The sequence below is a fragment of the Quercus robur genome, chromosome 7 (genome assembly GCF_932294415.1).
Source record: "Quercus robur chromosome 7, dhQueRobu3.1, whole genome shotgun sequence".
Lineage (NCBI taxonomy): Eukaryota > Viridiplantae > Streptophyta > Magnoliopsida > Fagales > Fagaceae > Quercus > Quercus robur.
The window spans coordinates 38,069,868-38,094,202 of NC_065540.1; the positions used below are offsets into that span (position 1 = coordinate 38,069,868).

The 24,335-nt window shown below is 33.7% G+C and overlaps 2 protein-coding genes across 6 annotated transcripts in view; both read left to right on the forward strand.

Moving 5' to 3' along the window:
- LOC126693318 (serine carboxypeptidase-like 46) overlaps window positions 1–24,335 on the forward strand; it is a 31,935-nt gene that overhangs the window by 6,409 nt on the left and 1,191 nt on the right. For 2 of the 3 annotated variants that reach the window (XM_050389260.1, XM_050389259.1), the window contains exons 1-6: window positions 21,236–21,634; window positions 21,811–21,912; window positions 22,138–22,233; window positions 22,889–22,981; window positions 23,318–23,388; window positions 23,496–23,840. In XM_050389260.1, the coding sequence (XP_050245217.1) occupies window positions 21,247–21,634; window positions 21,811–21,912; window positions 22,138–22,233; window positions 22,889–22,981; window positions 23,318–23,388; window positions 23,496–23,840 (1,095 nt within the window). In that variant the 5' untranslated portion in view covers window positions 21,236–21,246. Of the gene's footprint in view, window positions 1–21,235; window positions 21,635–21,810; window positions 21,913–22,137; window positions 22,234–22,888; window positions 22,982–23,317; window positions 23,389–23,495; window positions 23,841–24,335 lie in introns of those variants that run through there. The other variant, XM_050389261.1, reaches the window with a different exon arrangement.
- LOC126693321 (serine carboxypeptidase-like 46) lies at window positions 10,975–15,659 on the forward strand. Of its 3 annotated transcripts, none has more exons than XM_050389264.1 (11): window positions 10,975–11,337; window positions 12,099–12,423; window positions 12,568–12,669; window positions 12,888–12,983; window positions 13,327–13,419; window positions 13,778–13,848; window positions 13,957–14,307; window positions 14,432–14,556; window positions 14,955–15,047; window positions 15,168–15,285; window positions 15,363–15,659. In XM_050389264.1, the coding sequence occupies exons 2-11, from the start codon at window positions 12,171–12,173 to the stop codon at window positions 15,510–15,512; spliced, it is 1,452 nt and encodes a 483-aa protein (XP_050245221.1). In that variant the 5' UTR covers window positions 10,975–11,337; window positions 12,099–12,170; the 3' UTR covers window positions 15,513–15,659. The 3 variants fall into 3 exon arrangements, with proteins under 3 accessions (XP_050245221.1, XP_050245222.1, XP_050245220.1); XM_050389265.1 differs by lacking the exon at window positions 10,975–11,337 and adding an exon at window positions 11,974–11,992; XM_050389263.1 differs by lacking the exon at window positions 10,975–11,337 and having other exon boundaries at window positions 12,007–12,423.

The window sequence follows — 24,335 nt, forward strand, 5'->3', positions numbered from 1 at the left end:
TTGACTAAATAACTGAAACCTCATGGTCCTGAAGAGCAATGGTAGGCTGAGTGATGATATTGGCAACTTGGTTTGTGTTAGAACCTCCTGCTTGTGGTGCTTGTGTACCAAAGTGACTGTGGGAATTCAACAAGCTAAGCAATTGTTGATACTCTGAATGGGTCAAGTTGACACTTTCATCAAGAGAAGCATCACTTGCTACAACATTGTTAGCAAAAGAAGTAGCTTGTGAACCCTTGTTCTTGAACTTACCTGTGAAGTTTGTAACACTTATCAGCAACATGACCTAAAACACCACAATGAGTGCATTGTGGTCTGCCAAACTTAGCTTTGTTGAATGACTTACTAGAACCATTAGCCTTGACTGCTAGAGCAAAAGACTCAATGGTATTCTTCTTTCCAACCTTTCTTTGCTTCTCATCTTGAAGCAAGAGAGAGAATACCTTGCCCAAAGAAGGAATGAGATCCATTAGTAGAATCTGCCCCCTAACTGTGGTATAAGTTTCATTGAGGCCCATCAAAAAAGACATAACACAATCTTCTGCCTGATGACCACAAGAACAAGTTCTATAATCTGAAAGTTCTTGCCACAGTGACTTAAACTTGGTGCAATAGTTACTAATGCTCAAATCCTCTTGTGCTAAAGAGCAAATTTCTTGTCTTAACTCAAAAATGAGTTGTCCATTGCCTTGAGAGAATTTGTGTTGTAAGTCCAATCAAACCTCCCTAGCTGTCTTGAAATAAACCACACTCGGTTGTAGATCCTTTGAGACAGAATTGAACAACCAGGCTAGAACAGTGTTGTTGCATTTGCACCAAGTAGAGTGGAGAGGATGATCCACATATTGAGGCTTCAACAAAGACCCATCAATGAAGCCTATTTTAGATTTAGCATCCAAAGCTATGATAACAGCCCTACTCCAGGTGCTGTAGTTCTCTTCAGTGAGATGTTGTACAACTAATGACACACCTGGATTGTCACTGTTAGATAAGAAATATGGGCTAGAAGAATTCTCCCATGGCTGAATGGTTGTAACAGAGGTACTTGAAGTGCTATCACTCATTTCTTCAAATCAGAGATTAGGAACTGATGAACTACAAACAAGATCAAGAACTGATACTCCACAGCCAATAATGATGAGCTCTAAACCAGAATTCAACAAGAACAACAATGAAAGCTTCAAGATTCTCAGAACGAGAATTGAACCAGAATCCAAGAATTATATCTAAATCTCTGAAGAATTGAAGATTTAGATGATGAATTCAATCACAGAAACCCTAAGGTTCTATTACAAGAATTGAGAATTGAATTTTCAATGATCAAATGAAGATCCAAGTGAAATTCAATTACTGAAACCCTAAGTTCTGAATTTCATTTGCTAAGAATTGCAAAGAAAATCAAAGCAGAGGAGAAAGAAAATTGTGCGTGAATCAAGAGAAAATGCAAAGAAATTTCTACTTGATCTGAAACAATGCACAAAGAAGACAAAGAATTGAACTAGCAATTAGAATGTGTACCAAGAACGAAGACTCTAAACTAGCTCAGCTTTTATACCATGTTAGAATGCAAGCTCTCATACAATCTTCATCAATAGAGGAAAGCAATCAAACCATGAGAGAGATGAAGAGAATTGTATATGCTTTCATATATAAATATTTGATGCTTTGCCCTTTATATAGTAGGATCAGAGGCGGGAAAACAAACTGCTCTAACTAACTTCTAGCCAATACAAATGTGACTAGTGTCAAAACAGAAAATTAACCAAATATTATATACAAACTACATGTAGCTTAAGCATTTCTAATCTAAACTATCTTGTAAACTACTTGTAGCTTAGGCAGTCATGTACACAGTTTAACACCATGCAAATTACTATAAGGATGTTTATATAACCAATCATTTTATATATGGAGATTTTGAAACGGATAAAGTTTAGCTACAAAACTGGTTGTAGCACCTTATTCAATAAAATAAATATTACTACATATTTTGAAAATCTAACGGTTGAATTGAATGTTCTTTAGGCTCTTAATACACATGTCAAATTTTATTTACTATATAATCTATAAGTTTGTATTTTATGCATAATTTTAAACTACAAAAACTTGCAATTTAAACAATTTATTGATGAGATAGCTATTGATTTTTAATTTTCTTGAAATTTTGCAAGTATGGAAGATATAAGAATAAGATATAATCCAATGGTGGATTTGTTAAAATTCATCTCAAATAAAAAGATATTGAATAAGGTTGTAGTCTAAGGCTACAACTAATTTTGTAGCTAAACTTTATCCTTTTGAAACTGACGTGTCTACTTTTGCTAAGCACGAGACAATCTTATACTTTTGCAACGCTGGTTTGCCAAATATCCAAAATACCGAGATAGAGATTTTTTTATCGCAGGAGAGAGCTATGCAGGTAATTTTTCCATTTTAAACGAAGGCCATCAGTTTTGGTTCAAATTAACAACAGTAAGGTTTTGTGTTCATGCCCCCATACACATTGCTGAGAGGTTTGATAGAGAGCATGGACTAGAATCCGATATTATGGTGTATATTGAATAAATAAGATTCATTTCAGCATGATGAAAAGAAATTCTTATATTGTTAATTAGTCTAGTATTCAAAAATAAAATAAAAATAGATTCATCCTTCTACAAATTCGAGAGAGATTTCTTATAAAAATCATGGTCTTTTTTTCTTTTTTTTCTGTAATAGGTCACTATGTGCCTCAACTTGCCCAGCTCATTATTCAGTCTAATTTGAAGATCAATTTGAAGGGGATAGTTGTGAGTAGAACAAAGAAATATAACTTCTGAAATAGCTCGAAAAAAATTCCGTGTCAGATAATATTGATCAATCAATTTTTTTTTTTTTTTTAAATTTGTACTATTTTGCAGGTAGGGAATCCTCTTCTGGATTTTACCATTGATTTAAACTGGCCATACGAGTATTACTGCGCAGGGACGGAATGCAGGATTTTAAGCCGGGGGGGGGGGGGCGGAGATAAGCAAAAAAAAAAATTTCAAATACGCATCCATATAGTATTAATAAACTATCAACCAAGACAATACCCAAAAATCATTGTTTCTTAATATATTAAGATACAATCTACTAACAAAAACAAAAGATATGAAACACTATTGTTTCTTTATACAATCATCTATGAAAAGGGAACTCGACGCTCTTTCAAATCTTCAAAATCATCTACTATTAAATCCAAACTAAATGTCGAAGCTATATCCTTTTCAATGTATAACATCAAAGAGTCATTCAAAAAGTCATCTTCCATTTTGTTTCGAAGTTCAGTTTTGACAAGTTTCATAGGTGAAAATGCTCGCTCTATAGTAGCAATAGAAACTGGAAGAGTAAGCACAAGTCTCACCATTCTATAAACAAGTTTGTAGTGTTCTGAATATCCAGTTCTCACTAACCATTGAGACAACTCAGATAAACTTCTCAATTTTTTGAACTCTAGATTTTGGATTACATTATGCTCAAAATGATAAAGCTCCTTCTCCAACACTTGTTTGTCATAATCTGTGAAATCTTGTGGATATAAATTCTTTACCAACAAACAAAGATCACTAATTCGGAAAGATTTTAATGTCTTTCAAGGTTCTAAAGCTGAGCTAAGCCTAAGTAACTCCATTGCATCTTCATTAAACCGATAATTTAGTTCCTATAGTTGAGAATCTATTATAGCATAAAAAATATTTACTCGATAATGATGCTCATTTGTAACGTTATCTTGTTGATTACGAGCTCGACCTCGCCTCGCAACATAACGAGCATTCATATCCAGGACATCAATGTGATGCTTCTCACAAAATGATATCACAGTGGTGAGTAAGCCATCCCATCCATCATCTCTAAATTTTTGGATAAGTGCTTTAGTAGATGAAACTAAATGCATGACATTTAAAATGTCTTGAGATTGGCTTTGCAAAGCTTGACAAAGTTTATCAGTGATCACCATAGTTTCCTTCTTAAGATGCAAGATGAAAACAAATTCAAATGAAGTTAAACCTTCATAAGCTGACTCTCCTTCTACCCGATTTTCTCCATCAATTGCACCATCAATTATATTTTGTAAAACTTCAACAGTTGAACTAAACATCCTTAATAAGTTAGAAACGGATCTAAAATGTGAACTCCAACGTGTTTCTCCAAGTCGTTGTAAAGTGCTAATTTGATTAAGTCCACTTCCAGTCTCAAGCTCTTCAAGATCAATCAAACGTGCTATTTTATTAGCATTGGCAACTTTCAATTGCTCATTGCGCTTGCATGAAGCATTAACAATTTTGATCAGAAAGAGCTATGTAAGAAAAAAATGACTAATGGGAACAACTTGTTTTGATACTTTTACTAATGCCAATTGTAAGCGATGTGCAAAACAATGGATATAGTAAGCATATGGGCAATCATTCAAAATCAAAGCTTGTAATCCATTCCACATACCTCGCATGTTGCTTGCTCCATCATATCCTTACCCTCGAATATTTTGTATATCTAAGCAATATTGAGATAACAAAGAATATATCCCCTTCTTTAGAGTCAAAGCTGCAGTGTCAACAACATGAATAAGCCCAAAAAAGCGTTCTTTCACAAAGCCTTCTGCATCAACATATCTAAACACCACAGCCATTTGCTCTTTCATGGACTCATCACGAGCTTCATCAACCATTATGCAAAACTTTGCATCACCAATTTCTTCCCGAATGGCCTTCTTCACTTTGGCTGAGAAAACATGTAGAATTTCCTTTTGAATCCTAGGTGATGTGTAGGTTGCATTTTTTGGAGCTTTTTCTATTATTTTAGCAACCTTCTCATTCCAAAAAGTCACAATACCCAATGATTCATGAAAGTTCCCACGATTTAATGAACTAAAACTTTCATCTCGACCTCTAAAAGCTATAGCTTGAAAGGCAAGATATCGGACAATAAAAATTGTGGCCTTCAGTTGCAACCGATTATTTGCAATTTGTTCAGTAGTGAAATGATCAACTACCCAATTTGCAAATGCTGCGATTGGTTCATCAAATCCTTACACATTTGCTCAGCAACTCTATGAGCTGAGTTAGGATCTTTTCCTATATGAACTTGAAAAGAACAATCTTTGCCCCCAACCTTTTTCCAATTTCTAAATCCACCAACAATGAATGTATTTTGTCCCACAACCACATTTGGATTATGAAAGACAAAGTAGGGTAGACAATAAGCTGCATCTGTTGTAGGAGAATATTCAAGCCATTTTGAATTATTTTTATACCAAGAAGCTTGAAAGCTACGATTGTGCTTTCTACTTTTTTTGAATGTCTCTAGAGGAGGTTGGTGCAGACCTTTTTTAATGTAAGCCAGTCAAATTTCATCACGTTGATTAACATGATATTCCCATATTTGTTTGCGTGTTCCGGGATCATAATCCAAAGAATCAAGGTCAATTCTTTGAAATTGTGTTTGAGAGATTGGAACATCCGCATTTTCCGGAATTGGAACATCCACATTTTCCGGAATTGGAATAGCAACATTAGTTGTTGGCAATTCCACGTTGACTTCGGAAGAATTTGAAGTTGAACCTTTTCTTTTGAAAAAATCAAGCATTGTAGTTGATTTTTTCATGATCTACAAATAAAATAAAAATTATATAAGAATTATCGTTATTTTTTTAAATTTGTGTGACAATTTTTTATATTATATGATTTATTTTTTTTCTTTTTGTCTTTGGTCTGCCTTTAATGTCTTTGTGTTTGGACTGCCTTTATTTATGTCTCTGTATTGTCTCTTCCTTTATTTATGTCTTTTATGTCTTTTGTATCTTTGTGTTGTCTCTTGTCTTCATCTTCCTAATTCTGACCCACTAACCCAAATACCCAATGAATCCCACTACAGGCAGTCAAGCACTACTAACAAAAACTTTTCTTTAACTTTACCCTTTTTTTCCCCCTGTCACTTGTCTGTTGCCCAACAGCAACTCCACTTTTCCCTATTCCCTATTATTATGTCCAACTACCAGTCAACAAAGGAAAAAACCATCTGACTATCACTACAATCTCTACTCTCTCTATCTATCTCTTTTATCTATATAATGCAAGAGTCACAAACACAGAGTCACAAAGACACAAAGCTAAAAAGCCAAAAAAAAAAAAAGAAAAAGAAAAAAAACACAAACAGTTCAGTTCAGCCGCAGCACAAGCACCAAATCACCAAATCAGTTCAGGTAATCAGTTCATCAGTAAAAACACAAACAAGAAACACCACAAGCATAGTTTCTTTGATTCTTAGAATCTCAGATCACAAGGTTTTGAAATTTGAAGGAAAAGATAAGAGTTAAAGAGTAAATACCTGTGAACTGTGATTCTGTGAAGGCTCGAAGCTGGGCTGGGCAGATCAGGCAACGGCAACCGGCGGCAAGTGGATCTCGTCTCGCATGGCGGCGTGGGTCTCGCTCGAAGCTGGGTTCGCACTTCGCACTCTCTCGAGTCTCGCTCTCGTCTCGCTCTGTGTCTCTCTCCGTCACGGCGACACCGCCCTCTGTCTCTCTCCGTCACGGCGACACCGACCCGGGCCTCTAAACTGATCATTGTACTCTCTATCTCTCTCTGACTGTCTCGCTCGCAGCTCTCGCCTCTCAGTCTCTCACTTTCCTTTCTTTTCTTTTTTTTCTTTTTTTTCCTTTGTTTTTTGCTTTCTCCGTTTGGTTTTGGACTGCTGAGAGCTGAGATTTTTTTCTTTTCTTTTTTTGGATTGACATGGGTTATGGGCTCTGGTCTGAGCTGGCCGGATGATGGGCTAAGGGAAGGGGGGTTCAAGATTTTTGGGAGGGGGGCCGGAGCAAAAATTTTAAGGGGGCCCAAGCCCTTTTTTTTTTTTTGGAAAAATTTTACTTGCTAAATTTTTTTTTTTTTTGGGCCCAGGGGGGGCCCGGGCCCCCTTAGCCTTCTACCTGGGTCCGTCCCTGGTCTCTCTCAATTGCTCTGCTCAGTGCTCTGCCACCTTTGCGCCTCTGCTTTAGGTTTTGGGACTGAGTTTTCTACGTTAAGGTATAATTTATTTCATTAATTGGGCGCTTGGCTTTCAGCCTTTCTATTTATTGTATTTGTTAAGATAAAAAGATTGGATCTGCCTCCTGCCTGTAACCTGTTTCACGTTTGTTTGGGCCTTCAACTTCAAGTTTTTTTTTTTTTGGTTATAGATATTAGATACAATTTGTTTTGTGTTTTTTTGTGGGTGGATCTTATTAATAAGCCTTGTGTTATGGTTGTGCTTAAATTTTTGTAATGCTTGTGCTTAAATTTTTTTTTTTTTTTTTAATTTTAATCTTGTGTTTATATAAATATATATATATATATATATATTTTTTTTTTTAGTTAGTGGTAATATATTAAATAAGTCTTTCTTTATGCAGGTTGAGATTACTAAAAACTTGTTATTGTTCGGTGAAACAACAACAATGCTTTTTATATAAATCAGGTTCTATTTCTCATTTGCTTTATATTTGAAAGTTATTTTTTATTTTAGTCTTTATAAATATATTGTTTGATTAGAAATTTCTACTAGAAAATATATATCTGGATATGAAAAACTTAAAAAAAGAAAAAAAAAGAAAAATTAATTGAGTCTCAAAAGGATCACATGGATAAATTTGTTATTAGTAATAAGCAAAATATAACACAAAATTTAGATGAAAATATCAAAAATGAGCAAGAAATTCACCAAAAAGAGTTAGAAGATAATGAAATGATACAATTGCAAGATAACAGTGATGTTCAATTTTGCAATACAACAAATCTTGATAAGAACTTCAAAATAATTTAGAAGAAAATGAAAATAATGATAAAAATGTCACAAATGAACAAGTTCACTATAATGATGTTCAACTAGAAGAAAATTAAAATAATGATGAAAATATCACAAATGAACAAGTTCACCATTAAAATTAATAAAATCATATCTAAGATCGACAATGTCCTAAGAAAGATTAAGTGGATAAGTTATATTATCGATTGAAAAAGAGATGTTAGAAGAACTAAAAGACAAAAATTTAATTAGTCAATTTGCATCTCAAAAGGCAAGAAATATAGATTTTAAATTAAATATATTATAATATAAAAATAGTATAATATAAATTAATTTAATTAATATATAAGTATAAAAAAGGCCCATTTCTAATTCTCGCCTAAGGAATGTCTAGGGCCTGCCCTGAATTGAAGGACAAAAGCCATATCTTCAGAAGAACAATATTTATTCTTCAATTTAATCTTCAAAACACTTGCTTTCTGGAAAATCTAAGAGCACCAAGAAAGAGAGAAAAAAAAAATGTCATTAAAATTTAAAGTTCACAAAGTGGCAAAGAGCAAAGCTAATGGAACAAGCAAGTTTGACTTCATTCAAATATCTGAATCGTCCATACCAGGGCTAGACCAATACAATTTGAAGCCTTAATATTTAAAAAGTAAGACTTAAGTACAGTATTTAGGTGTTATTCCTTAGGTTGGAAGTGTATTTTTTAGTTAAGTAGTCACATGGCTGAATCTTAAAATGAGAATCTAAAGAACAACACTTAAAGTACTATACCTAAATTTTTTCCATATTTAAATATCATTTAGGTATTAACCATTAATTTAGTTAATGTTTTATATTAATTTTTTGGATTCAGATTCTCTAAATTTCTTAGGGTACTCTACCAAATAGTTTTCCTTAAATTCTAACCATTCTTTAATGACTTAATGGTCTAGATTTTGCCATGTTAGCATTCCATTAACAATATTCTTAATTGTTTTATTTGCAACATTATTTTATTTTTTTAAGAATATTGTTAGTGGAATACTGACATGGCAGAATTTAGACCATTAAATCATTAAAGAGTGGTTAATATTTAAGGAAATCTATTAGTAGAGTACCCTAGGAAATTTAGAGGATCAGAATTCTAATATTTTATATTTAAAATCCATTACTTTAATGGTTTAATATGACTAATTCAATTGAGCAATGTTAGAAATATTACAAATTTTAAAGGTCCATTTGTTGGAGGTGAAACAATGAGGATAGAAAATAAGAGAGAGAAAAGTTATTTTATAGGTGTTTTGTTGGAGAAAAAGAAATGATGGAAAATTAGTGGAGCCCAAGTTTTTTCTCTCTCTTGGCCCAATAAAATTCTATCTCCCCAATTTGGGAAAAAAATAGATGGAAGAGAAATAGTTGCATCAATGACTGCACTAGCTCCTCATTTCCATTTTTTTTTTCTTTCTTGGACATGGAACTGCATGTTCTTTTTTCTTTTCTTTTCTTTTTCTTTTTTTGGTTTAACTATACGTAATTTTTTTTTTTAAAAACTTTTTTTGGAATTTTGTTTTTTTGGTTGTTTGCCACTTTTTTTTCTTTTAATTGGGTATATTTTTTCAACATAGTATATGAGTAAATTTATACAAACTTATCTTTTCTATCTCTTTACTTTCTATCCCTAACTAGACACAAATAAGGAAAACTAAAATCTCTCCTATCCCCTCACTTTTCTACCCCCTCTAATTAAACATACCTTGACCATATTAATGATGTTAGAAATTGGTTCAAGTTTCGCTTAGTATAACTACAAGTGATGCTATGTCATTCAATAATTTTTTATTGGATTAATATCTTGATAATCCCACATTTGAATTTCATATTCTTTGTATTATTAATACGCATGTCAAATTTGACACCAATCATATGTTGTTTATTATCTAATCAATAGATCCATCTTTTATGCATAGTAGTAAAAATATAAATAATAAATAATTTAATATTTTCATAATATTAATCCAATAAATAATTATTAAGTAGTGTAATATTTTATATATATATATATATAGATAATAGTAGTGTAATATTAGTTATAGTTATATCTTGTACACCTAATCAAATGTAACTTTGTAGGTTTCTCCAAAAAAAAAAAAAAAAATGTAACTTTGCAAATGTTGAAAAACATATAATCCACTTTCCAACCATAGAATTTTCAAAATATTCTTTCAATACTAAGGGTCCGTTTGGATACAGCTGAAAACTGAAAACTGAAAAACACTGTAGTAAAATAATTTTTAAATATGTAAATAGTATCGTGGGACCCATTTTTAATATTTTTTTCTGAATAAAGTGATTGTGGGTCCCATGAACAGTGTACAAACAGTATATGCACAGTAAAATTTGTCTCCCGCACAGTACATAAACAGTACTTTTACTGTTCATTCGCTGAAAAAAAAAAAAAAAAAAAAATCTTGAAACGCACTCTAAATAGTAGTTTTTTTATAAAAAAAAATGTGTAAATAGTAATTATTAGGTTATATAACTCGCAAAATGTTACACAAATCTAAGAAATTATTTAAAATCCTACTTTATCTATTATACCAACTTTCTTTACAATGCACTCTCTATCCCATTTTTTATTTTTAAATACAACCAAATAAAATAATATTAAATAAAAAATATGTTTCTCCCTTATCTCTTGATTCTCTTTCCTCTGCTACCAGTCAAAACCACCCGCAAACCAACTAGCAAATTCAAAAACAACCACCACAGAGTAAACTTTCTTACACCAGACCCAAAGCCACCACCCATCTAAAGCCACCAAAGTCGTCACCCACGTTTACAACCAGCCACCTAAGGCCGATCCAAACAACCGATTTACAGCCACCCACCCACCCAAGGCCGATCCAAACAGCTACCCACAACTCAAAATCCAACAACCCAAACAGCCACCCACAACCCGAAATCCAACCACCCAAACCCACCAAACAACAATCACAACTATCAATTTCTATTACAATGAGCAAACTATTATTTACAAGGGAGACGAGCTGAGAGAGGAGATAGATGCGGAGAGTGAAAGGGGCTGAGGGAGGAGAGAAGGGAGAAGGGAGAGAGAAACTTTAAAAAAGTTTAGTGAATACTGATAGTTTTACTTTACCTTTACCCTGTCAAAAGACTCAACACGTCATAATGTCACATATGATTCAACCCCCCATCAACAAACAAAAAAAAAAAAAAGTGTCACACAACACGATGAATGTGACACAAGTAAAAACTACTTTTAGACAATCAAAGATAAGCCACACAAAAAAAATCGAACTTTACTAAATCGAATTCAAACAAACGTGAACGTCGGTCAAACCGACTCATACCGCACGTTCACAACGAAGATATAGATCGACGCCGCGACAACGACGGCGCAGCAAGTTGAGGCTGATTCGTTGTTGCGACGGCGGCGGCGATGGCTCACCACTCAAACTCCTCTGCTCAGGTCTTCGACGGCGTCGAAGGGATCACTGATCGGAGTTCCACTTGCACGGCTGCAACGGCGGCGTAAGCCCAACTTTTTTATTAAAAAAAAAAATATATATATATATATATATATTCAGATTTCTGTATTTTGTTTTTATATGGATTTTGGAGGATTTAATTAAGACACCTGATATATTTAGGAATCCTGATTTAGAAAGGAAACGATAATTTTATTTATTTTTTTGTGATATTGCAAATTTTTTTAAAATTATTTTATTGTGTATTTGGATTTTGGAGTGGTTATGAGCAAAATAATTAGGCTAATCTTTTTTTTAACTAACTTTAATCTAGCCTCGCTCTCAACATCATAACTTTTTATCTTGCTACCATATTTAATATTTGGATAAAGCTTAGGTTAGGTTAAGTGACCAGTTGCATAAGACAAATCTGGGTCCAACGTTCTGTTGTATTGAACTCGTTGCGATGCGATGGTGACACTTTTAACCACGTATGGGTGATGCACTGGACTCAAAACCAAGTTTTATTCAAAATTCGGCGCCGTTGAGTTAGTGGTTCTTAATTTTTCAGATTATTTTTGAATTACTATTATTAAGGAATTTTTGAAAAGCCAAGGGACAACCCTGGCCAGTGGCCACCTAGCTTGGTCTGCAATTGAGAGTTAAGATAAGTATATGGCGACACCACCCACTTGATTCAGACACTTAAACCTATATAGGTTTGGTCCAATTTTGTTATATAAACAAAGCACTTTTGTCATTATTACACGATATATATGGGGACTTCATGACTACTGAACTAGTCATGCTTGAATTGTCCAACAGGAGAGCAAAAATCTTCTATCTGAAACTGAGGAGCAAGAACTCTTGTTTTCACTGTCTTCATCTCGCTTAATCATGCACTACTCTCAGCAATGGATTGTCATGGGCATAATGATATGTGCATCTTTTGTACACATCTTTGTGCCTGTGGAACCTTATCCCATAGCTGATAAAATCACAAGTCTGCCGGGGCAACCTCAAGTCAGTTTCCAACAATTTTCTGGATACATCACCATAGATGAAAAGCAACAGAGAGCTCTTTTCTACTACTTTGTTGAAGCTGAAGTGCAGCCAGCTTCAAAGCCACTTGTTCTCTGGCTAAATGGGGGTAAAATTACGTTGATTTTTGATTTGTCACTTAGCTCACAGAATGAACTCTTTAACTCTAATTTGTTTTCCATTTCCTGAATGTAAAATTTCCCGAGTTTGATATACAAAACTATGTGAACATGTGCTTCTTCCCTTTCCGTAGGGCCCGGTTGTTCATCTTTTGGAGCAGGAGCTTTCCTTGAGCATGGCCCCTTTAAAGTGAAGGGAGACAATCTGGTCAGGAATGAGTACAACTGGAATAAAGGTATTCTAATTTTTTCTAAGTCCGTGAGTACTCTTGTTTATCTTGTGTCGTTTCCTTTTTAACTGGCTATGATTAATGATTTACTTTGTTTATTGGTGCGTTTGACTATTTCTAGACCAAATCTGATTATTTATTTTTATTTATCCGGGATTAATGACAAACCAGATTTAAGTGAGTGTGTAGCTGTTATTTACTTCTTAAGTTAACCTTTGTTACAGAAGCAAATATGTTGTACCTGGAATCACCGGCAGGAGTTGGTTTCTCTTACTCTGCTAATAAATCATTCTACGCCTATGTGAACGATGAGATAACAGGTTTATATTCTTTGGCCATATTTCTTATCCTCAAAGGCATGTAACAATCAAATTTTTTCCTACTGCATTCATTTGAAATTACTTTTGTTGAGTTTTATGCAAATAGATTGTGCGGATATCATCTTTTTGCCAATGATTTTAAAGATAAAATACAGGTGTGTCAACCGTGATTTCGGAACAAAGATAAACAAAAGAAATTGACATAAATCACAACTTACATTCAAATATCAGTGCCTTTTATATGTGTAATTTTTTCCAAGCAAATTACTATAAGGATGTTTAAATAACCAATCATTTTATATATGGACATTTTGAAACTGATGACATGTCTGCTTTTGTTAAGCACGAGACAATCTTATATTTCTGCAACGCTGGTTTGCCAAATATCCAGAATACCGAGACAAAGATTTTTTTATCGCAGGAGAGAGCTATGCAGGTAAATTTTCCATTTTAAACGATGACCATCAGTTCTGGTGCAAACAGTTGTAAGATTTTGTGTTGATGCCCATGTACACGTTGCTTAGAGAAAGTCTAATAGAGAGCATGGACTAGAATACAATATTATGGTCTGCATTACATTGATAAGGTATTAAAAATATAAATATGCAAGATTTAATTCAGTATGAGGAATAGGAATTCTTATAGTAGTCTAGTTTTCAAAAAAAATGAAAAACAGAATCATCCTCCTACAAATCCAGGTGTATTATAATTGTTCATTTTATTAATACAACACACACACACACACTAAGAAAGAATTCTTATAAATTAAAGCTGTGTACCTGTTTCTGTAATAGGTCACTATGTGCCCCAACTTGCCCAGCTCATTATTCAGTCCAATGTGAAGATCAATTTGAAGGGAATAGCTGTGAGTAGAACATGAAATTTTTACTTTTGGAAAAACATATAAGAAAAAAAAATTGTCATGTCAAATAATCTTGACTAAGCAGAATTTTATTAATTTGTACTATTGCAGGTAGGGAATGCTCTTCTTGATTATTACAGTTTTATCACCTCACCTGGCGAGTACTATTGGTCTCATGGCTTGATATCTGATGCCGATTATCAACTTTTCACTGAAGTATGCAACGGTTCTGAGATCATGATCAGCAGTATAAACAGAGAAGTCAGTACTGCTTGTTATAAAGCATCTGAAGAACTCTACGCACAACTTGCCCTTACAACCGGGATTGATCTATACGGTGTCATTAGTGATGTGTGTCTATCACCTGTTAAGTCACAAATTGACAAGCTACATGAACCCCTCTTGTCCAGAATTCAAAATTTGTCATCTCTCCATTCAAAACAAGAGGCTCTTAGTCAACAGGTGAACACACCATTGTGAACACTCATATTGTGATATGTCTTTATCATTTTTTTGTAGTTAAAACTCAGCTTTTTCTTCCTGTAGATTTCAATTGATTATTACTTTTTCTTCCTTATGCTTACAGCAACTTAAAGCAAAGGAACTGATCTGTGGAGAAGGTATCACACAAAAATATTTTACCAGGAAAGATGTGCAGAAGGCTCTCCATGCCCAGCTCCTCGGAGTCCAGCAATGGACTTTATGCAGCGAGTAATGATATGCACTAATAATCATAGTAATTATTTCACTTTAGTCTAAGTAGAGGTTGGGCCTTAATGCGTTGATAAGTGTCGTCCTTCCAAAGCCACATGTAGCGATGTTGAGTATGAGAATCAACCTCTCCAAAAATAAAAATAAGACTAAGACTACTTACCAATCTCCTAGTCCAAATCCAGCAAAACTAAGTTTTGACAACTGGGTATGACCAATGTAAGCATCTCAAAGATAATGAAATGAAAATAATCATAACTTCATGGTTCTTTTCAAAACTAGTCCTGATAATGGTACAAAGAAATGGAGTATACATTTTGTTTCTATAAATAAGTAATTCCTTCCTCTTGTTGACATTGGAATTGTTTGGGTTCCTTATTTTACTTTTTCAATTTCAGAGTTCTACATTATGATTTTGGAAACCGAGAGATACTAACAATTGGTGTTGTGGGCTCACTTGTCAAGATTGGCATCCGAGCCTTGGTTTACAGGTATGCTAATAAACTCTTTACAAAGCTCTTTACTTTTTTACTTCCTATCCTTTTATCACATTTGTAGATGAAAGAAAGGGTCTTGCTTACAATTTAGTTTATTTTGATGTAATACGACAGTGGAGATCAAGATGCAATAATCCCATTTACGGGGTCTCGGACACTGGCAAATGAATTAGCAAAGGAGTTGGGTCTGAAAACAACTGTGCCATACAGACCATGGTTTGAGGGAGAACAGGTCAATATGCTCATATGGTTGTGTTGAATGGTTGGTGCCAAATGGTATTGTCTTTTCTGATTTATTTTTCACTGCAGGTAGGTGGATGGACACAAGTTTATGGTAACAATCAGCTATCTTTTGCCAGCATAAAAGGAGCTTCACACACAGCTCCATCGACGCAACCAGCGAGATCATTTTCACTGTTTAAGGCATTTCTCTCAGGAAAGCCACTGCCAAACGCATGAACTTATCAAAATCATGAATAAAATAAGAATGTGCTAGTATTATTAATCTGCGCGTCATTTATTTGAATAGCAAAGGCATGTATTCATGAAATCGCATTAAATAAATATGTATGCACTTGTATTAATAATCTGAAAACATTCTCACAACTGTGCCATTTGTATTTATGTCTGGTGGACTTTGCTTGGATTGCATTTCATATAGCATAAATTGAAGGACCAAAGCCATATCTTCAGAACAACAAATATTTTAATTTTCAAAACAGATGCTTTCCGAAAAATCTGAGAGCACCAAGCAAGAAGAAAAAAATGTCATTAAAATTTAAAATTCATAAATTGCAAAGCTAATGAAACAAACAAGGTTAACTTCATTCAATTTACTAATTTAGCCTTCGGACTATTACAAAAAATATTGTGAATTCGGAATTTTATAATACTTTAACATCTTAGGTGGAGTATAAAATAATACTTTCATAATACTTTAACATCTTAGGTGGAATCCAATTAAGACCTTACTATAAAATAATGGGACAACATTTAATCCAAAAATTTAAACTTATGAGTGTGAGCTTAAGAATATTATGGGTGCATTGTTTGGGGGACAAATATAGATATAATCTTAGTTTCTTTTATCCCATAGATGATCACATATTTCACCTCGACATTGTGATAAACTTATGCCTCTTTATTGAAAATGATGTGATTCTTTTTTCTTTTCTCTTTTTCTTTGTTGATGCATGTAATGTGGCTAGAATGATCCCCTTAACCTCAACAAGTAATCTTCAGAAGTAGCCTAAAAGGTATCTTCAGAGGGCTGGCCTAACATATTTTAATGTTAGAAGGGTTCGAAATGTGAAAGTCCACTTTAGATTGGACAATTCAAAGCAGAGGTAATATCATTGGGCCTTACAAATGAGGGCTCGGTGAATGCATTTTTCCTGGTAGAATTGATCGAAGTGGATTTTTTTTTTTTTTTTTGAGAAGAACTGAAGTCCACTTAAGTTCAGGCAATTCAAAGTTACACGTGTAATAAGTTTAAGTAATTTTATACTACCAAAACATTATTCATTAGATTAATATTTTAAAATTTTCACCATTAAATTACATGTTCTTTATATTCTTAACATACATACCAAATTTTGTACCAATCAAATGTCAATCGTGTCATCTATCAAATATTTAAATTTTAAGTTTTATATATTAAAATTATGCATAAAAGATGAGTCATGGATCAATTAGTAAATAACATCTATTTAATGTGAAATTTGGCATGTGTGTTAAAAAGATAGAGAATATAAAATCCAACAGTGAGTTTTTCAAAATATTAATCCAATAAAATTTTATTAAATTGTGTAACATTGCTTATAGTCTCTCTCTCTCTCTCTCATATATATATATATATATATATATAATTTTTCCACATATCTGGTCCTACCTATATACATTGCTACGACAAAGTTCTTTCTAACCAAATCATTTAGGCTTCATTTCTTAAAGCAAATTATAAATAATAATTAAGGCTTCATTTGATTGGGGATGGAAAAGTAGGCAATAGAAAATGGTTTGATTGGGGCCATGTCTTACAAAAAAAAGTTTTTTTTTTTTTTTTTTTTTTTGTTTTTTTTATTGGGGACCCATTTCATTGCGACCCAGTCCATTGCAACCCAACACCATGACGCAATTAATTTACCGAGTCCCAACGCCATGACCATGCCACCATAGATTTGAGAGAGACAGAGCGAGATAGAGAGAGGGGATAAATGTGCTATAGTGCATGTTGTATATTTAGATCTTACTCTAGTAAGTTTGTAAAAATTTTTACACTTTGGCTCTTCAAGTATGGGGATTTTTTTTTTTTTTGGGGGGGGGGGGGGGGTGTTCAAGAATGCTCTAACTTATGTGTTGGTACTTTTAGGGGATGACTATATATATATATATATATATATATATAATCCAATCAAATTGTGAGGGACACACAAACAAATCCCAAGTAGGGGCTCAATTTACTGATTGGGGGCCATATGTCTTACAAAAGAAAGTTTTATTATTTAGAGTAAATTGCAAAGTACACTCCTGAAGTTTGAGGTTGTTTGGATTTTACACCCTAAAGTTTGGTTTCTTTAACAATTCCCATCCCCGGTTAATTTTTGTTGTTAAGTGGCACATAGGATTGCTGATGTGTTTTTTTTTTTTTTTTTTTTTTGCCAAATCAGCCCTTAAACCACTTCTAAAAATTTCAAGAGCTGGCTTCTCCAAACGACCCCGTTTCACCCAAAATAAAAACACAAAACCCACGTCAAAAGTCAAAACCCACGAACCTGGATCCCTAACATGTAAAATCAATCATGAACCCAAACCAGCTCCACCATCGACCGGTTTCAAATCAAGTCCAAGGCAACGACCACGCCAACAGTGAGCTACTATTCCAGCTCAGTTTTTCTCCCTTTTTGGAATTGGTCTACTTGAGCCTTCATTACAGTTTTTGTCACTGAAAAGATTTGGATTTTGGGGGGTTTTGTTGCTGGATGAACGGAATGATTGGGTTTTTGTTGTGTATTATAGGGCTACGATGACATCCCAAAGGAAATTCCTGATACTGATGCCAAGAAGATAGTCATGAATTTCCGGTTATTTAAATATTGATGATGAAATAGTTACTGATTACATTTTACTTACTAACAAGGTGGTTTGTTTCAGCCTCAAGACTGGGATGACTGTCATAATGTAATATCAATAATTTTAAGTTTTATGATGTGCCGTGACACCCCATTAGTTTGTTGCTGTTAATGGTATTCTGTAATACTTAGTTTTTTTTTTTTTTTGGATGAAAGACTTAGTAGTTTTGTTATTAAGCAGATTTCAAGGATGATCCAGAGTCCAAACCTATACCTCTTCCCCAAATTGAAGTAGTTTGGTTGAAGAAATGGTGTCATTTGAAGAAGCCAGCTCTTGGATTTTTTGAAAGTGGTTTAAGGGCTGATTTGGCCAAAAAAGAAGAAGAAGAAGAAGAAGACAAGTCAACAATTCTGTGTGTCATTTAAAGGTAAAAACTAACTAGGAGTGGGAATTGCTAATGGAACCAAATTTTAGGGTATAAAATTAAATTTCTAAAATGTTAGGGTGTAAAATTCAAACAACCCCAAACTTTAGGGGTATATTTTGCAATTTACCCTATTATTTATCGTGGTAAATTGTAAATTACACCTCTAAAGTTTGGGATTGCTTAGACTTTACACTCCAAATTGCAAATTACACCCTAAAGTTTGGGGTTGCTTAGATTTTACACCCCAAATTACAAATTACACCCTAAAGTTTGGATCCATTAGCAACTCAACCCCCATGGTTAGTTTTTGTTGTTAAGTGACACATGTGCATACTAATGTGTTTTATTTTTATCAAATCAGTCCCAAAACTACGTTATTTCAATGAAAAATAAATGCTAACCTGGCACTATCCAAACGGTATCGTTTTGCCTAAAGAGAAACTTAAAAAAAAAAAAAAAAAAAAAAAAAAAAAAAAAAAAAAAAAAAAAAAATTCAGTCAAATTGTGAGGGACACACAAATGAATCACAAGTGGGGGGCTCAATTTACTGATTGGGGGCCATATGTCTTACAAAAGAAAGTTTTATTATTTATTAGGATAAATTACAAATTACACCTCTAAATTTGGGATTGTTTAGATTTTACACCCCAAATTGTAAATTACACCCTGAAGTTTGGTTCCTTTAGCAATTTACTCTCCACAGTTAGTTTCTGCTATTAAGTGACATGTGTGCATACTGATATGTTTTATTTTTGCCAAATCAGTCCCAAAACTACGTTATTTCAATGAAAAATAAATGCTTACCCGGCACTATCCAAACAGTACCGCTTTGCCTAAAGAAATATCGTCATGAATTTTCTTTTTGTGTTTTAGCTTTGGGCAAAACGGTACCATTTGGATAACGCCAAGTAAGCTTTTATTTTTCATTGAAACGCCGTAGTTTTGGGGCTGATTTGGCAAAAATAAAACACGTCAAAATGCACGTGTCACTTAATAGCAAAAACTAACCATGGGGGATAAATTGCTAACGAAACCAAACTACAAGGTGTAAAATCAAAGTTCTAAAACTTTGGAATGTAAAATCTAAACAACTCCAAACTTCAGGGATGTATTTTTGCAATTTACCCTATTTATTATTATTCAGTCTTTCAAAACAAAGTAGGTGTCTCACTTTTACCAATTAAAAATATGATTTTTTTTTTATTTTTTTTGGGGAGGTTGGGGGTCATGGCCCTCCTTGTGTTGTACTTATTTCTACCCCTAAATATATGATAACACTACTTAATCCAAAAACTTAAACTTATAGGTTTGGTCCAATTCTATGTTATATAAACTAATCACTCTTATAATTATTACACAATGTGGGTACTCACTACTTTTTTTTTTTTCTTTTTCCTTTTTTGGATAATAAGAGCATTCACATCAGCTCTTGTATAAATGTGTAAAATACACATTTTGGCCACTTTTACACATTTTGAACCAAAAAACACACTACATCAGTCCATTTAAAATCGTGTATAATCATCTAAAATTTTCAATGAGTTACAGTACCCGTGTAAATTTACACGGGCACTGTAGCATGTGTATTTAGTTTTTTATTAATTTCTATTCACACCAATTTTTCTCTCTCTTCTCCGTGCACAACGACCTCAACTCCTCATCTTCTTTTCCTCAAATGCACACAAACACACCCACACACAAACACATCCACACAAAAAAATCAACATAGAGATACACTTGCTAAAAAAAAAAAAAAAAAAAAAAAAAGATACACAAACACACCCACACACAAACAAACCCAAACGGAAAAACAAAAAAGAGACAGATCGGTGCTTATCGGAATGATCGGAGCTTGTGGGTCTCGCTTGATCGGAGCTCGTGGGTAGGGGTCTTGCCTGATCGGAGCCTAATCGAAGCTAGGGAGATCGGTGCTTATGGATCAGAGCTAGGGAGAATTGAGCTGTGGATCGGTGCTTGTGATCGGAGCTGTGGATCGGTGCAGCTGTGGATCGAAGCTACGGATCGGTGCAGCTGTGGATCGGAGCTGTGGATCGGTGCTATGGATCGGAGCTGTGGATCGGTGCTGCTGTGGATCAATGCTTGTGATCGGAGCTGTGGATCGGTGTTGCTATGGATCGATGCTTGTGATCGGAGCTGTGGATCGGTGCTTGTGACCGAGATGATGTGGATTGATTTGTGACCGAGAGGGAGAGAGATGAGTATAGAGAGATAGACCGAGAGGGAGAGAGTGGGTATGGAGAGATAGAAGAGAGAGAGGAAGAAATCAGAAAATATGGTAGAGAGAGAGAGAGAGAGAGAGAGAGAGAGAGAGAGCGCGTATAAAAATGGGTAAAATGGGTTAGTTGAGAGAAATAATAAAATAATTGAGAAAATTGATTATTTAAATAAGAGAGGTGATAGAATAAATGAACTGATGTGGGTGTTTTGTAAAAGTGATGGTGTAAAATAGAAAAAGTAGGTTTTTGGTGTAAAATAGACGGAATCTTTTAAATGAGCTGATGTGAATGCTCTAAGAAATCTTTGTTGATCTCAAGAAAATTAGGAAGTGGCTTCAATTGAAGCAGAACTATGTCCTACCATAAAGCATTAACAAAAAAGGAACAAAAACATCACATGTTACATTGCCATAAAAAAAATAATAAATAAAAAATAAAAAAATTCGTATGTTACATAATGACACTGCGTCACTACCACGCAAATAGTTCAAAAATAGCAACACCTCCAACTCTAGATCTATTTGAGAATAAGCACCTTCAAGGTCTTCTATCTGAAACTAAAGAGCTCTTATTCTCACTGTCTTCATCTCGCTCAATCATGCAGTCCCAGAGATGGATTGTCATGGGCATAATATGTGCCACTTTCATTCACTTTCTTATGCCAGTGGAACCTTTTCCCATAGCTGATAAAATCACGAGTCTGCCAGGGCAACCACAAGTCAGTTTCCAACAATTTGCAGGATACATCACAGTTGATGAAAAGCAAAACAGAGCTCTTTTTTATTACTTTGTTGAAGCTGAATCACAGCCAGCTTCAAAGCCTCTTGTTCTCTGGCTAAATGGAGGTAAAATTACAGTATCAACTTGAATTATATCACCAAGGTCACTGAATGAACTCTTAATTAACTCAAATTTGTTTTCCTGAATTTTCTATTTCTGAGTTTGATGTACAAAACCAAAACTATGTTTGACATTTTACTTCGTTTCGATGTGTGTACGTGTGCTTCTTCTCTTTTGGTAGGGCCTGGTTGTTCATCTGTTGGAGCAGGAGCTTTGCTTGAGCATGGTCCCTTTAAAGTGAGGGGAGACAATCTGGTCAGGAATGAGTACAACTGGAATAAAGGTTTTCCAATTGAGGCTAAGTCCATGACTAGTACTCTTGTTTATCTTGTATCATTTCCTTTTTAATTGGCAATGATTAATGTTTTACTTTGTTTATAGGTGCGTTTGACTATTTACATGCAGACCAAATATGCTTATTTATTTTTACTTATCTGGGATAAATGACAAACCAGATTTAAGTGAATATATAGCCATTGTTTACCTCTTAAGTTAACCTTTGTTACAGAAGCAAATATGTTGTATTTGGAGTCACCGGCAGGAGTTGGTTTCTCTTACTCGGCTAATAAATCATTCTACACCTATGTGAATGATGAGATAACAGGTATATGTTTTCCGTGTTTTCCAGTAATTAATAGCACAAAATAAGATGAGTTAAAAAAAAAAACTACTTTTGATCAATATAAAAGTATGACTTATTTTTAGAGATTCCACTAAATTATTTTAGAAAACAACTCTATCTCACAACAAATTAAATAAGAGAAGTTAGGAGATTATTTTTCTAACTCATTTAAAGTTACTAGCAAACATTAGAAAATGAGATAGTTTTATAGAAAATACTTTTTAGAAAATGACTCAGTATCTAGAAAACATCGTTACTGAAACAAACATCATTATTTCTTATTATTCAAAAACATACCAATTAGTCAAACTTTTTTCATATTGAATTGATTTTAAGTACTTTTGTTGTAATATTCATAGCGAATAGTAAATACTATACTATATGTTAATAGTTTTTGCACATACCTTCTCTTTGCTAATGCTTTTAAAGATAAAATATAATACCAATGTGACGGCCGTGATTTGAGAACAAAGAAAACAAAATGCAATTTACATAAATTACAACTTACATTCAAAAATCAGTACCCTTTATATGTGGATTAATTTTTCCACAAAAAATTACTCTTGAGGATGTTCGTATATCCAATCATCTTATATATGGACATTTTGAAACTGACAAAGTGTTTACTTTTGTTAAGCACGAGACAATCTTATATTTCTGCAACGCTGGTTTGTCAAATATCCAAAGTATCGGGCAAAAGAATTTTTTATCACAGGAGAGAGCTATGCAGGTAATTTCTCCATTTTAGACAAAGACCATTTGTTTTAGTGCAAACAGCCGTAAGGTTTTGTACAACCGAAGTCGAGAGGTCTGATAGAAAGCATGGACTAGAATACAATATTATGGTCTACATTACATAGGTATTATATATATGTGTGTGTTAGGGGGGGGGGGGGGGAAGATTCAAGGCAATATGATGAATAGAAATTCTTATAGTAGTATAGTTTTCAAAAACTAGAATCACCCCCCTAACAAATTTAGGTAGTACTATAGTTGTTCATTTAATTAATAGATCACACACACTCAGAGATTTCTTATAAAACTCATGATCCTGTTTTTGTAATAGGTCACTATGTACCCCAACTTGCCCAGCTAATTGTTCAGTCCAATTTAAAGATCAATTTGAAGGGGATAGCTGTGAGTAGAACATGGAATATAATTTATGAAATAAATTTAAGAAAAAAAAATTCCATATCAAATAATATTGACTAATCAAAATTGTATTAATTTGTACTATTTCGCAGGTGGGGAATGCTCTTCTGGATTTCACCATTGATTTCGACTCGCGAGACGAGTATTACTGGTCTCATGGATTGATATCAGATGACAATTATCAATTTCTCACTAAATCTTGTAATGGTTCAGCCGAGATCATAAGAAAAGCCATGAACCAAGAAGCTGATACTAAATGTCTTGTTGTATATGCCCGAGTCAAACAACTTACTAACACCATCGACCAATACGATGTCACCGCTGACGTTTGTCTATCACCTGTTAAGTCACAAATGGACATGCTATATGAACCCCTCTTATCTAAATTTCAAACTTTGTTACCTCTCCATTCAAAACCAAATGCTCTCAACCAGCAGGTAAACTTTTTGCACGCCCCTGTCAAAACTCTTATATATTGTGACTTGTTTTTATCACATTTTTATATTTTAAAATGGGTCAAACTCAGATTCCATTCCTTTAAGTGATATACATTAGATAATTGTCCTTAGAAAGGACAATTCAATATGTGTTTTATTGGTCAATGTAACTATATATCTGTCTTTAATTTGACTGTACATAGCATTTAAGGAATTGTACTTAAATTTTTACCTTTAAAATGTAACATTTTCTTCTTCTTTTTTTTTTTTTTTTTTTTTTTTTGAGAGACAAACACACACACACACATGGGAGAGAGAAAAAGGTTCTAACACAAAATAATTGTCCTTAGAAAGGACAATTCAATATGTGTTTTATTGGTCAATGTAACTATATATCTGTCTTTAATTTGACAGTACATAACATTTAAGGAATTGTACCTAAATTTTTACCTTTAAAATTTAAAATTTTCTTTTTTTTTTTTTTTTTTTTTTTTT